This window comes from Lissotriton vulgaris, chromosome 1_2 (assembly GCF_964263255.1).
Source record: "Lissotriton vulgaris chromosome 1_2, aLisVul1.2, whole genome shotgun sequence".
Classification (NCBI taxonomy): Eukaryota; Metazoa; Chordata; class Amphibia; order Caudata; family Salamandridae; genus Lissotriton; species Lissotriton vulgaris.
This window is the reverse complement of record NC_141686.1, coordinates 286,525,255-286,539,455: the sequence shown is the minus strand read 5'-3', so window position 1 is coordinate 286,539,455 and position 14,201 is coordinate 286,525,255. Positions and strand designations below refer to the sequence as shown.

Below are 14,201 nucleotides of genomic sequence, written 5' to 3'. Positions count from 1 at the left end.
CATCGTCCCAATATACTTTATGGGCACCTTGAGCATTCCCAGCAGCCTCAGCAGCAGCCTGCTGTCTGAGGGGTTCAAGAGAAGGACAGGTTAACTGAGCCTGCCCCAAGTCTGCCCTAGAAGGTCCCCCTGTCCCCAGAAACTCAACCTGATCAGGTTCAAGTTCTTCAGGGACAGTTCCTTCAGGGGTCTCTAGATCAGTTTCCTGTGAAGCCTGATCCTCACTTGTAGGCAGTTGGGAAGGCACAGCCTTAACCCTCCTGTTCTTCTTCTTGGGAGGTACTTGGTCCATTGTTCCAGGATCCAAGACCTGAGGTTCAGAGAGGCACTTTTTGGCCTGTGACCTGGTCACAGCAAGGACATGTGATGATATCCCTAACATCTCTGCATGAGTCCTGTACTCAACTTCCGACCATAGAGAGTTCTCCAGGTCATTGCCCAACAAACATTCTACTGGGAGATCAGCACTAACCACAACTTTCTTTAGGCCAGTTACCCCTCCCCAGGAAAAGTTAACAAGTGCCACACTATGTGTAGTAGTGACATTGCTGGCATTGGTCACCAGGTAATCATCGCCTGGCATGTATTGTCCAGGGTCCACAAAGTTAGGTGTCACCATAGTGACACTGGCACATGTGTCCCTGTAAGCTTGAGCCACTTTGTTGTTAATCAAAGGTGTCTGTCTGTATTTGCCCAGGTTACTGGGACTTATGTCAGGGGTCAAATCTATGTCCCCTTCACAAACCAGAACAGCCTGTGTAAGGGTTCTGACTAGGTCAGAATCTCCTTCAGTTCCCAAAGTGATTCCCACTAAACCCTTGGCTTGAGGACCAACACTGCTAACTGTACTAGTGGGTGCAGGTGCCTTAGGGGCTGCAGTGTTGGGGGCTCCACCCTTTTTACACTCACTTGTCCAGTGAGAGGTGTTCTTACAAGTTTTACACCAGGGTTTCTTCTGACCTTCTTTCTTCTTCTTCTTGGAAGTTTGGGACCCACCCTCTGTCTCAGTTTGGGGCCCTGTTGAAGACTTCTGGTCTTTAGCTTTCTGCTCCCCACCCTTCTGGTCTGTTTTCTTCTGGTCACCACCCTGGTTCTGGTTCTGGTTCTTTTGCTTAACTCTGGTTCTTACCCATTTATCTGCCCTCTTTCCCAATTCTTGGGGGGAGGTCAAATCTGAGTCAACCAAATGTTGATGCAACTGCTGGTTCTGACAATTATTTAAAATTTGTTCTCTCATCAGCAAATTATACAATCCTTCATAGTCTGTAACCTTGCTTCCCAGCAACCATCCCTCTAGAGCCTTAGTGGCACACTCAACAAATTCAGACCAGTCCTGAGTCTGTGTCTTCTGGGTATCTCTGAACATTAACCTGTACTGTTCAGTGGTTAAGCCTAACCCATCAATCAGAGCACTCTTCAGGACCAGGTAGTTTCTAGAATCCCCATCACTAACTGTGAGGAGTCTGTCTCGGCCTCTACCTTCAAAGGAGAGCCACAAGATTGCTGCCCACTGCTCCTGAGGGATCTGCTGTACTCTGCAGGCTCTCTCCATTGCAGTAATCCATTTATGGATATCATCCCCAGCTTTGTAGGGGGGCACAATCTTACTCAGGTTTCTATTATCAAAAGACCTGTCTTTATCCTTGTGGATATTGCTGCCACCAGTGGGTTCTATTACCCCACTCTCTCTAGGCTGTCTTGCTCTAGCAAGTTTCTCCTTAGCCAGGGCAACCTCTAACTCTTGCCTCTGGATCCTAAGCTCAGCCTCTCTCATCTTGGCCTCATGTTCCCTTCTCTGAGGGCTAGTCATCTCCTTTCTGGAGTGACCATGAGAGCCTCTAGAGACATGGGAGGTATTGGATTCACCTGAGTGATGCCTTCTCCTCCTATGGCCCTGGTTAAGTCCACCTGGGGGTCTGAATGGGTTGTTACCTGATTCATTCCCAAGTTGACTTAAGTTAGCCTGGTTCAGTCTACTGACCAGCACCTGACTATCTCTGTCATCATCTGACTCACTGCTTTCCACCTCCTCCTCCTCTTCTTCTTCCTCTTCCTCTACATCTACTTGAGGAGCTCCAGTGGTGGAGGCTTCCTCATCTACTAGGATGATAGGGGTAGGGGTGTCTACAGTGTCATCCTCTGAAGGATGGCCTCCTTCAGCATTCCCTGTGGGGTTTGCTTTAGAGGTCTTTAGAGCTTCAGACTGATCCAAGAGCTCTCTTAGGTGGTCTGCAGTAGGGGTAGGCCCTGTCTTCAGACCCCTTAAGACACAAAGCTGTCTTAATTCCTTAAAGGGAAAAATAGCAAACTGGGATGGTGCCCTTGGAGGGTCACTCTCAACAGGAGTAAGTCCACTGGACCCCTCTGTTCCAGACATTGCTCTAGTGTGGGTGGATGTGTTGCAATCTACCTACACTGGTGTTTACCTACTAAACCTATCTAGTAGTTGTAGCTAGGGTGTGCTACTCCCTTTGCTCTACAACAACTAAGTTCAGTAGAACTTAAGTATACTAGTCTTGTTTTATATGTACCTAGCAGGTACCTGTATGATCTTTCAAATGATAATCTCAAAGATTGTAATGGTAAAACAACAGCAAGCTCAGATCCCAATCCGCTGCTCACCAATGTGAGAAGTTGGCCTGGTATATAATGCTCACTAGTTCTAGTGATCACTTTGTACCATGCCAAGCAACCCTTATGATGATGGTTGTAATTCAACCTTGTAGACCAGTTATCCTATTGGTAACGTGGACAAAGCAGTCTTAGGCTAAACTCTGAAAGGCATGTGAAGCCAGCTGTTATACCATACACAACCCCCTTGAATACCAAATGAAAGGGACACCACACAGATATATATTGAAAATATATATTGATTTATTAACTATTAAAATCCCCTGGACTCTTTATGAGCACAGAAGCACAAGCGTTAAATCACAAGACAGTTTAAAATACACAAAAGTTGCACAATATGGATGAGCCCTAGGGGCCACCTAAACCATATACTAAATAAGTGGTATAAGAGATACCTAAAGGAAAGTGAAGAGGCCTAGGGCCTTGGGAATCGCTGGAGCTATTCGAGACTGGAGTTAACTAAGTCGGGAAAGGCCCACGGGACTCGGGTGCAGTGTTCAAAGTGCACGCACTTCTCAATACAAAGTCTATGGTGCGTAAAAAGCACAAAGTTAGAAAGTTAGGAACCTTCCGAGTGACCTACGGAGCTGAAACTTAAAACACAGGCCCTTGGGATGTGTACCAGTGCAGGAGCACCGGCGGAGCTGAGTTACCTCACCCACAGGAAGCGGGTGCACAGGGTCGAAGATGTGTCGGGTTTCGTCACGCTGGTCGATGGTGCTTGGAGCTGAAGATGCTGCAGGCGGCTCGATGAGAAGAGTTCCGGTGGATCCAAGGGTGGATCTGAAGAGTTGAAGACCTGAAAGCAGAGGGGACAGTGTTCAAAGTCACTAGCCAGTGACTGCCGTGGAACCAGAGTGGAACCAGGTGATGTCGGGTGCAGACAGGCGTTGTCGGGTAGCTTCTTTCTGCAGCCACGTGGATACCCGGGGTCGAGGACGTCCAGGAGTCGGTCACGAGCTGTCCCACGTAGGCTTCTCGCTATTGGCGGTGTCGGCGACCTGATCGGAGCAAACAGGCCTTGGCAAATGCAAGCCACGCAGAAGTTGAAAGATGCTGTTCACTCGGACCAGCAAGGTCAGAGCGGGTGCTCCTTTTCACAGGAGCTTGGGTAGGTCTGGAGCAACCAGACCTGCTGTTTAAATCTTCGGGTTCGTCGCCAAGTTGGCCGCTGGCCGCGTGGCTAGTGGCCGGGATGGCGCGTCGAGTGGCACAATGCAAAAGGGCCCCACGCAGATCGTGGAGATGCTGGAGGGCTGATCTTCGGTGCAAGGGCTGCTCGGTGGTGGGGGTTCTCAATCCCCAAAGCACAACGTCGAGGATGCCTCAGAAGCTGCGCAGTCAGCTGTTCGGGTGTCTTTCAAGAGGTCCGGTCCCACGTCACTCGGTGCCTCCACGGGTCCCTTCTTTGCAGGGACTGTGGATCGGGCTCTGAGAGGTCTGGGAATCTGGTTCTTGTCGGGCTCTGGGCTCGGGCTCCGGCGGGAGGCGGCGGCAAAGCAGACGTCGAGTTGCTGGTTGGTACCTGTGTTCACAGGGTGGTCACTCCTTGGCCACAAGGGAGATTCTTCTTCAGTCTTCTGTGCAGCAGAATGTCGAAGTCCAGTCTTCTTCTTAGTTTAAGTTGATTTCGGGATGATCTGCTGTGCAATGGCACTGCTCCCCCTCTTATTCCAATCTAGGGGGTGGATCACCTACTAGGTCCCTCCTCTGGGAGGAACCAGGAAGGGGGGCGGTTACACCCCCTTTCCTTTGTCCAGCTCCGCGCCAGGACTGGGGCTGGAAGGCCCCAGAACCGGTTTGGGCTGGCCTATGCACGGGGACACCTTGTGTGCCCCGGGCATGTCTGATTCTATTCAGCCCTGTCCTACCCAATACACAAAATCCTGTCTGGGGTGGTGCTCGCACCTCCCAAGGCAGGAAACCCTTTGTCCAGGCCACCATCTGCCGAGTTTCGGTCAGCAGCAGGAGGCCAGACTTGTGTCTGTGGTGGCAGCGTCCATTTTGTGAAGCTGAGGCTCTGTTTAACTTTAACCGGGGTTAAGGCTACGCACATGTCGTGTCCCTCTAGAAGGGTGGAATGCTATCCCCGTCGCCAGAATTGGCGAGGGGATAGTATTCCAATTCGTATGACACCTTACTCGACATGTTTTGATAAAGCCAAACCAAAGTTAGCATTTAACCGCGAGGATTATAATGCACTTAAGAGTATATGGTATGGCAATATCCCGGACCAGCTTAGGGAGTTGTTCCCGACAGCTGCAGACAGGCTCAGCTCATGCCAGAGCACCATCTCACATATTTCCAAGCACTCTGCCTCCAGGATTGATGAGGCCTTCCATAGGAGTGGCTGATAGGAACATATGTGTCCAGTTTAGGGTTAGGCACAGACATACTGTACCTAAGTAAGAGGTGGTTACACCGACTTACCCCAGCTGAGTGATCAGCCAGTTGTGTCAAAGATGGAGGCCAGGCCAGGGGTGGCACAATACGTGCTGCAGCCCCTGGTAGGCCTTGGATACACCTATGCCCTGGGCACCTAGGGTGCACTATTACAGGGGCTCATAAGGTGAACCAGTTCCAATTCGTAATGCACCTAGAGTGCATGGGCATCAATTTAGAGAGAGAACAGCAGGCTGTGGGTCTGATTAGCAGGCCCACAGCCACATTAAGTCAGAAACCAGTGAAGCAAAAAGCAAAAATTTGGGGTGACCATAGGATAGCAGACCCTACTCTCCTACAGTGTGTCTACTTTTTCTACCATATCCAGTCCCAAACCCAATGTCATGAAGTAGTCTATGCGAGATAAGCTGTTGTGTACCGCTGAGTAGTAGGTGTAGTAAGTGGTTTCTGTGTGTAGTTGCCGCCCGAGGTCCACAAGGCCCATGGCTTCCACAAAGTCTGACAGTGGTGCAGTGCCTCGCGGCCGGGTTCTAGAGGGAAAAGTGTCCTTGAATGGATCCATGACTGCGTTGAAGTCTCCCCCAACAATCATGTCGCCATCAGGGAGATCAAGAAGGAATTTGCCCAGAGCTGGTAAGGCCACCGAATGTAGGGCTGGTGGAATGTATACTGAAATCACATTTAGGGCCCTGCCCTCCCATTGTCCGTGGATTGCCGCAAAGCGACCCTGGTCGTCTGCCACACAGTTGGATACCATAAGGGGGGAAGATCTTCTCACCAGTATGCCCGTTCCCCTGGAGCCAGTAGTGAAGTCGGCGTGGATCGCCATTGTGTACCCACGTCTGTCTAAGGCTTTGCAGGTGGATCCCGTGAGATGGGTTTCCTGTAGGAGGACCACATCTGGGTTCTGCCGTTTTATGGCCTGGAGGACCAAGCCTCTCTTGATTTTGTCACCCAGGCCCCGGACATTCCACGTCAGTATGCGCAGTGGGGGAATCGTGCCGGTTGTGGAGGGGCCCTCCGCGGGCGTGCGATTAAGTGGCCTGGCCATTGGGTTGATGAGAGAGTCTGGCACACAACGCGTGCTGCGGCTTAGCCCAGGCTATGACTAGTGTCGTGTCGTGTAGGAGGCATGCTGATGCCAGGGTGATACTACTGTGTAGGTGGTGAGTGATGACTACAAACAAGAGTAAACATTTCAACAAATAAACTTCAGACCCTTCCCCCCTCCCTGCTACCCTGCTCCACGGACAAACTCCCGCCCGCATCCCCAACTTTGCAGAGTGCTTCAGCCCTCCCCTAAACATCTTACTTGCTCGTAGGGTTGGTGAGTCCCCTCTGGGCACTGCCTGTGCCCACCCTACTCAGCTACGTCCGAGCCACGGTTCCGCGGCCCACACAGTCTCAAGAAACAATACAGGTAAATGTTACACCGGAGCCGATTGTCCTGAGTCCAATGGATCCCTCTCGAGGTCGGAGTCAAGTTCTGTCTCGCCTCTCAGGTGTGGTCGGTGGGAGGACTGACTGGGCGAAGTCCGTTCATTTTGGTGTCGCGGCTGGTCTCGCTGTGAGCGGTGTCGTCGCCCTGCTGGCCGCCAGCCCTCTAGCCATTCTTGAGCCACCTCCGGCGTGTCAAAAAACCAGGTCTTTCCCTCAGCCACTATCCGAAGTTTAGCCGGGAACATCATGGAGTATGGCAGCTCTCTGTCGCGCAGTGCTTTCTTAACCTCCGTGAAGGACTTACGTCGCCTGGCCACCTCTGCCGTGTAGTCCGGGAAGAACGCTAAGGTTGCATTTTGAATCTGTACTGGTGGTGAGTTCCTCGCCGCCTGTAATATTGCGTCTCTGTCCCTGAAGTTGAAGAGCCGTGCTAGCACCGGTCTTGGAGTCGCCCCCGTCTTAGGTGGGCCTCCCGGGACCCTGTGCGCTCTCTCTACTGAAAAGAAGTGCGACAGGCCCTTGGGCCGGAGCTTGTTCTTGATGAGGTCTTCTACATAGAGGTCCATGGCCCCCTTCCCCTCCGTCTCTGGAAGTCCAAGGATACGCACGTTGTTACGGCGTGAACGCCCTTCCTGGTCGTCCAGCTTGTCGTGTAGGAGTTTAGTGACTTTTTGCATCCTTTCCATGGCCAATTGGAGCTCTGAGGTGTCTTCTACGAGTGACTTCGTGACCACTTCCACCTGCGACACCCTCTCCGCCATTTTGTGGAAGTCCGCTCGCAGCAGAGATACTTCTGAAGAGATGGCACCCACCGTGGTTTTTACTTCTGTGAGCGTCTTCATGATGTCTTCCAGCGTTATTGTCGTCGTCTTTTCCGCTACCTGGGCCTGGCCCGTGGAGGGTCGCCCTGTAGGTTGCTGCTGTCCTTGGTGTCCATAGGCGAATTTATCCAATTTGGTTTGTGCGGATCCGCTCCTGAGGCCTTTTCCCGCCATGGTGCTGGGGCCTGTGGGTGCCAGAGATATGTTCCAGGTGACCGCGGCTTGTGGGCCGACGGAGGTCACCGAAAAGCGTTATCAGTCAGCCAGGAGTAGGTCCCACTGGACGGTAGCGCAGAAGTCTAGGAGCCGCCGCTGCGTACCGTGTCGTTGTCCCCGATTGTCTCTCTCCGAGACGGAGCTGTCACTGCGATTCCCCCCCCTGCTGTTCTGCACTGCACCTTAATCCGTGCACTGGACTGGCCGCCGTGCGATGGGCACCGCTGGTGTGTCGACGCTGCTGATGGCGGGCCCGGGGGTTCCCCTTACGTTCTTCGCTGCTGCCCGGTGTTGCGCCGTCCCCCCGGGGCACCTTCCAATTGTCGTTTGTTCTGGCTCTTTGTGCGGGCCCTCCGTCTCCCCGCTTGCATGCGGTGTCTGAGATTGCCCCCAGTAGCGTCGCGGCGCCAGGTATGTCTGTTTTCAGGGGGGGGGGGGGGGGGGTTGCTGCAAGGTAATGTCCCCGTTCCGCGTGGCCCAGGCTGGGGTTACACTGACCTCTGCATCGGTCCGGTCCTGCGTGGCGTAGGCGGCAGCCTTCTTGTCACCGGAGGATTCCGCTAGTAGTGGCAGGCTTGGTCCGAAGGTAGCGCTATGCACCGGGGTGCGATCACTTTTTCCGGCCGGGTCCGCCGCACTTCCGCCGGGGCCTAGACTCTACGCAAGGCCGGTGCTTCGTCTCCCGCTACAGGCCTCAACTCGCCTCACGATGCTGCTCGGGCTCCGGTGCTCCGATTTCTTCGAGACTTGGACCGGTGACACCGCTTGGGTCCCGGACTCGAACGCCGCCGCTTCAGGCGCGCTTGATGGCGGATAAGTATGACGGATTTATGAAAAGGCTGCAGTGCCCTCGGGAGCTCTCACGCTAAGCGGCCGCCATGCTTGGCTGCTAGCCACGCCCCGCGGTCTTAGGTTTTCTTGGTGGAGGTTTTTAAAGAAGTCGCTCGACCTCCCCTCCTTCAGCATAAAACTATGTTCCTACCCCCAAACTAGATCACTGTGCTCTAGGTTGGGCCTAGTCTTGGCCATCTCTCCTTTCAAAAAGTATTGCTCTGGTGAAGCTCTTTCTCGGTCTACACTTCCAAACTTTGGATCACAGTTTACGGAAAAGTAAAATGAATTGGCAACCACTTTTCGGCAGTTATCCTAAATCTGTGTCTTTCCACATCAATTGTTACATAGTGCGTAGGACTATGAAACGTAAGAGATAAACCAGGTTTCTGCATGTGCCGCTGTATACATTCTCACAGCTTTCAGCAACATCTCATGGTTATGTTCATTTACCATTGCACCACATTATTACTGGAGCATGTTCCAATGCTTGTTCACCGTACCCAACCCCTTCCGTGTAGGTCAAACTATAACCCACATCCTGTCAACCATGCACTCTGAAGGAACGCCCGGGAATTTTGATGTGAAGGGGTAAGAAGCGCTATCTAGAATGTGCAATAGAATCGATCCGATAGGATGATAGAAATTTCTTCTCTGTGAAATTATACACCAGCTAAAGAGTAGAAGTCAAGAATTGCCCTGCTGAAGTTGTGAGGTCACTTAGGAATGATGGAGTGAATCAATTGCTCATTCTGGACTAATGTTTTTTATGACATGTTTATTTATTTCTCTATGAACTGATAATCTGTACAATATATGAAAAAGTCAGATATGAAACAAGTCACAATGTGATTGAAAGAAAAAATAAATGTGAATAATTGGAATGCATGTACAGAGTTAGAGATGTCTACATGAAATTTGATAACTGGTGAATGCTTTAGCGATTTTATTTTATTGCAGAGATACTGTAAACCTGTTTTTGTTAAAAAGAAAAAATATCAAAACAAATGAATTAATAAGGAAATTATAAAAAGAAAATCGAAGCCACTAATTTCAATCTGGCCCTGTGAAATTGTCAAAAATAGACTGGCACCTGTTTTGAATAGTGTTGTTGCCAATATCATCAGTAGTCGAATTCCACACATTGGAAAACCCTCAAGTCAATAATTTACCAGTGTGGAAAGATCTTGCTATCCAAGAAATCCATTTTAAACGTGGTTTTTACTTTGGTTTGTAAAGGCTCGGGAACCATTGCTGCTGTATGTTTGCACTTGTACAAATCCGTTTGCGTTGTGTGAAGAGGTCCAGTCTGTGTCCTTTTACAGCAGGCATGTGTGAGGCTTTGGATTGGTCTTTTTCTTGGTGTGTTCTTCAGGCTTGTCTCCCACCGGTTGTGTGGAGTTTGACATTTGTGGCCTGATATCTGTGGAGAAATGTCTGTGTCTATTACGAATTGTTTCTAAGAGATCAATAGGACACCTTTGGAGGGTGTATCTGCAGAAGCTGTCTTGAGTTGCTCACTTCTAGTTTTGTGTCTTTGAGTGTCTTGACATCTGATCTTATTTTCATACTGGTCTGTATTTGACGTCTTCATATCTATGCAGTGACGGGCAGCGGTTTAACGGAAGTGATTTTGATGCTTATTGGTCTGTATTGCTGTACTGGTGTTGACTCTCTACGATTCTCTGCCTTTTCTACAGCCCCTTGAAGTTCACACCTTTTGAATCCTTCAAGCCAGGCACAAGTCATGTGGAGCCCATGGAAACTACCCAGCGGTATGAGACCACGCCACCACTAGCCATCCAGAACCCGAAGGGGGTAAAGTCAAAGACGGGACGGCGGGGGAAGAAAGGGAGATGAACCCATGGTGGACGGAGGAATGGATTTTCTTCACGCTGGCCACAAATACTAAGCCAACCACATATAACATTGAAAATGAAGTTCTCAACAGGTGAATTGTGCCCCTCCAGAGGCACATGGGGCCAGGACGAAACGACCCGGGACACTCTAGGAGAGAGCGACAGAATGCGCTTGATCCCTCAGGCAATCAGTGGTGGGAAACGGACAACTGAACACGTACACCCAACCAATCATGGACAGCCAAAATACGTTACTTTCAGGAGATCTGCTATGGATGCCTGTTTTTTATTTTCATTACAGAGGCCTTGATGACAACATGGTTGCTGTGGTCGTATGATTCATTGCAGTCTTTATGTTGGGCTAGGAGGGAGATTGGGAAGGGCGGTGATAATTCCGCTGATGGACTGCTTGTGTTGATCATATGCAGAAAGAGGGGTGAAAAAGGGTAGTTATGTATATATCATTTGTGCACCCTGCAGGCTGCATGGTACACGTTTCATGCTATAGAGCACGGAGGCTCAGTATGGGATGTGGTATAGCTTGGAATGGCAGTTAATGTGTTTTAAGAGCCTTCAGCTCATCTGAATGTCTTTTGGGCATTAGACTATATCATTCTCCTATGATGCAGATAGTTGTAAATAACACAGTGCCATCTGTGACAGTTTCAGCCAAAGCACTTTACGTTCTTAACCTCTGTATATGATGCTTCTGACTGAAGGTGTTGCTGCCAACCAGAGGGTTTCTATTAACCTGCAAATGAATGTAAAGCCTTTGAAGTGAGACAGGCTGCCAAAGGGAAGAAATACTCTGTGAAAGTAGAGATTTTGTACAGAAGACATCTGCTTCTCAACCCTTCCACTTTAGGGAGAGGTTCACTTTCCTTATTTAAACAACGGTGGTCCCCTATTGGAAAGGGCCAGTGTGTGTCGTTTCAGAATCTCCCTCTGAGTCTCTTGACAGATGCATCTTCCTTCCCTCTAAATTCCAGAAATTCAGAACTTATTCAGGAGACTTTGAACTTCGTCCTTCTGGAAGCTAGTTTCAGATTGCAAGAAGGGCCTGGGGTTGTAGCAGGCAGTTAGATTGTCCCCTCAAATGAGTGCAAGCATACGGTATAGTTTAGACTGCACACTCTGAATCACTTTCTTCTACTAGATTAGTTTCATATGGGGAGCGTGGCTCAAATGTGCAGTGTGTTGCATTTGCGTAGAATGACTAGCCTCTGTGTCTGAGAAATACGTACTTCCACAACCCCATTCAGAAATAGCATTGCTGCGCATTTGATTTCCCATTGTTGCATAGAGCCTGGGCTTATATGCTGTTTCAATGATAGCTTCAGTGCGGGGACACGCCGTGATGGCGTTACTGAGCGCTTTATAAGCTCTTTATTATTATTATTATTATTATTATTATTATAGGTGAACAATAGCAGTACAGATGCTTCCGAGGGTGTTTACACAGATACCCTCGGTGATTGCATCCCATCTTCATCTATCCAAGCCTCCCTTGGGCAACCCGCTGATAAGAGCTCTGTTTCCTAAGGATATGGTCAGAACCTTTATATCGCTGTGTGATACTCTTCAGAAAGACTTGGATGGTTGCACTTGATGCTTCTCTGGGCATGGTCTGTGCTCCACCAGAAAGATTGCGGTCTCTGAAACCAACAAGCAAACGTCTGAGTCTTTAAGAAGCAAGCTATTGGTTTAGAGTCTACATTGGCTATTGACCTTCTGCATTCATGTAGTTGCACTTGCGGTATGAAAGTGTGAGCCATGGTTCTTCATCTGGCCACACGCTGGGATCATCTTCAGAACCATAGTGCAAGAAGATCATCATTGCAAAAAACTGTTGTAGACTTGCTCTTCGTGTGGCTTCAGTGAGGGAATCTCACAGGTCTACATGGACAGTGATTTATTTGCTACAATGTGTGACTCCTCTCAGTATTGTCCAGTACTACCAGAGCCTGTACACCCATGGTCTGTGGTCCGCCTTCTGGTGTTGAAAGCTGTGTTCTTGGTTCCTAAATCTTTTCTTTCTCTTGTATAGAAGCGTGTGACTGTCATTTACTAAGTAACCCAGAGCAGCCCTGTTCTGCATGAACAAATGTGGAGGGATAAAGTCCTGTGCCTTGCATCAACTAGCCATTCGTCTATGGATGTGTTAGAAGGACGTGTTTCCCAGTCGGGCATGCTCAGTGGGCTCAAACATGTTACTTAAAAGTGGGAAATGAACCAAAAATTCTTCTGCCTATTTTTAAAGAGATTTGTTTGTTGATCTTTTGGTATCAGAGGAAAATTCAGTGTCTCCTGTTTTCATTACACATAAGGGAAAACTCTCTAGGGTAGGGGTTCTTACCCTGTTGACACCCCTCTGCCCCCACTGAATCCGTGGACCCCCACTGAGTTATTATTAAAGGCTGGGCACTACTGGCCTTTGCTGTTTCTTTGATTTGAACTTCAAAACAATACACAAAAATACAAAAACAATTGTACATCCAACATGCTGAAATATTCTGTTCAATTCGCAATTCAAATATAGAAAAGGTTGTCCCATTTTCATTGTTGCTTCTTTATTTATCCATTAATTTTAATATTATTTAATTTTGTGAAACCGTTGCAGAACCCTGAGTAGGCCTCAAGTACCCTGGGTTAAGAAAAACTGCTCTGGGGGTTTTTCTTCTGATCAGTTTGTCTGACACGTTCCTCTGTTAATTGCTTTCTGCTCCTTTGACTCACAAGACTCTTCAGAAAGTGAGAATCTCCACCACTCTGTAGACAGAGCTTACTCCATTTTGGCTGAGACACCATTTCTCTTGGTGCAGAAGTGGAAGGAAGGGCTCCCCCTGCAGCCTTTCCTTCCATTACTGTTCTTGATGGGCTAGTACCAAGCTCCCATTGCCTCATCACTTAGACATGCACAGTTGTGCCCATTGCATTCCAACATGACTGTGTGCAACAATGAATGCTTGAAGTAGACATAGATTTAAAGGCAGGGTGCTGCATTTTGTCTACAGAGAGTTTGGTCCTTGCATTAACATGTCTTTATGATGCTTTAACGTTTACAAATCAACTTTTCGGTATTCTTGCTGATCCTTGAAATATGATTTTTTTGCTTTTTCTGCCTGTCTTCATGAACAAGGAAATATTTTTCCCTGCATCAAAGAGGCTGCTTTTACACCCACCAATCCGAGATCACGTACCTCAGTGGTATCTTAGTGCGGTTCTTCTGTCGGAATCTGTTTCAGAGAACCATGGGGCAAGCAGGAGCTACTGGGCCCAACTGTGGGGGTTGTGGCCTTTCACTCCGGATCACCCGGGACCCAGCCTGCTATGGGTCCCGAGTAACTGTGACACGATCTGCCCTGCCCAGCACTTGACTCTCAGTGCGGAAGCAGGTTGAGCAGTCAAAGTCTTCTCAGCAGGGGGGGGGGGGGGGTAGGAGCTAGGCATTCCCAGGCTCGTAACTCAACATACAGACAGTTGCAGAAGCCAGATCATTGTCTAGCCAAATACTAGCTTTTATGAAAAAAAGTATTTAATATTAGCACACAAAGCAGGTGTGACACACTAGATAATCCACACATCCCTCTTATGGTCAGTGTTCTACCACTATCTGGGGGGCCATCACAGAGCCTGTCCATTCTAGAAGTGGTGGGTATTTTCCATTCAAGTAATGAGGACGACTCCCAGGTGGGTCCTCCACTAGTCCCGTGCACTCCAAAGTCTAAACTTTCACTTAAGATTCACCCGTACCTCCACGTTAAGTTCTGCAAGTCCTCAGCAGCCCAGAACAGTCGTACTCGACTCACTGGCAGCCAGTGATCCTAGGAGAGCTAGGGCACGCCTTCACAAGCTCCAGTCTCCCTTCTCCAGGGTTCACAGCATCGCGCTTTCTTTCTCCAATGACTCATCTTCGTCCTCTTGCGGGTCTAGCAGCAGTTGATAAGTGTCCTCGACTTCGTCTTTTGTACAACGAACCAGCACGGTGGCTCGATCACCT

At 49.3% G+C, this 14,201-nt stretch overlaps 1 protein-coding gene across 1 annotated transcript in view; it reads left to right on the top strand.

The window, feature by feature from the left end:
- RPS6KB2 (ribosomal protein S6 kinase B2) overlaps positions 1–12,760 on the top strand; it is a 165,718-nt gene extending 152,958 nt beyond the window's left edge. The window contains exons 15-16 of the mRNA XM_086953253.1: positions 10,043–11,495; positions 11,621–12,760. Of these exons, the coding sequence (XP_086809379.1) occupies positions 10,043–10,202 (160 nt within the window). The 3' untranslated portion in view covers positions 10,203–11,495; positions 11,621–12,760. The remainder of the gene's footprint in view (positions 1–10,042; positions 11,496–11,620) is intronic.
- The last annotated feature ends 1,441 nt before the right edge of the window (positions 12,761–14,201 follow it).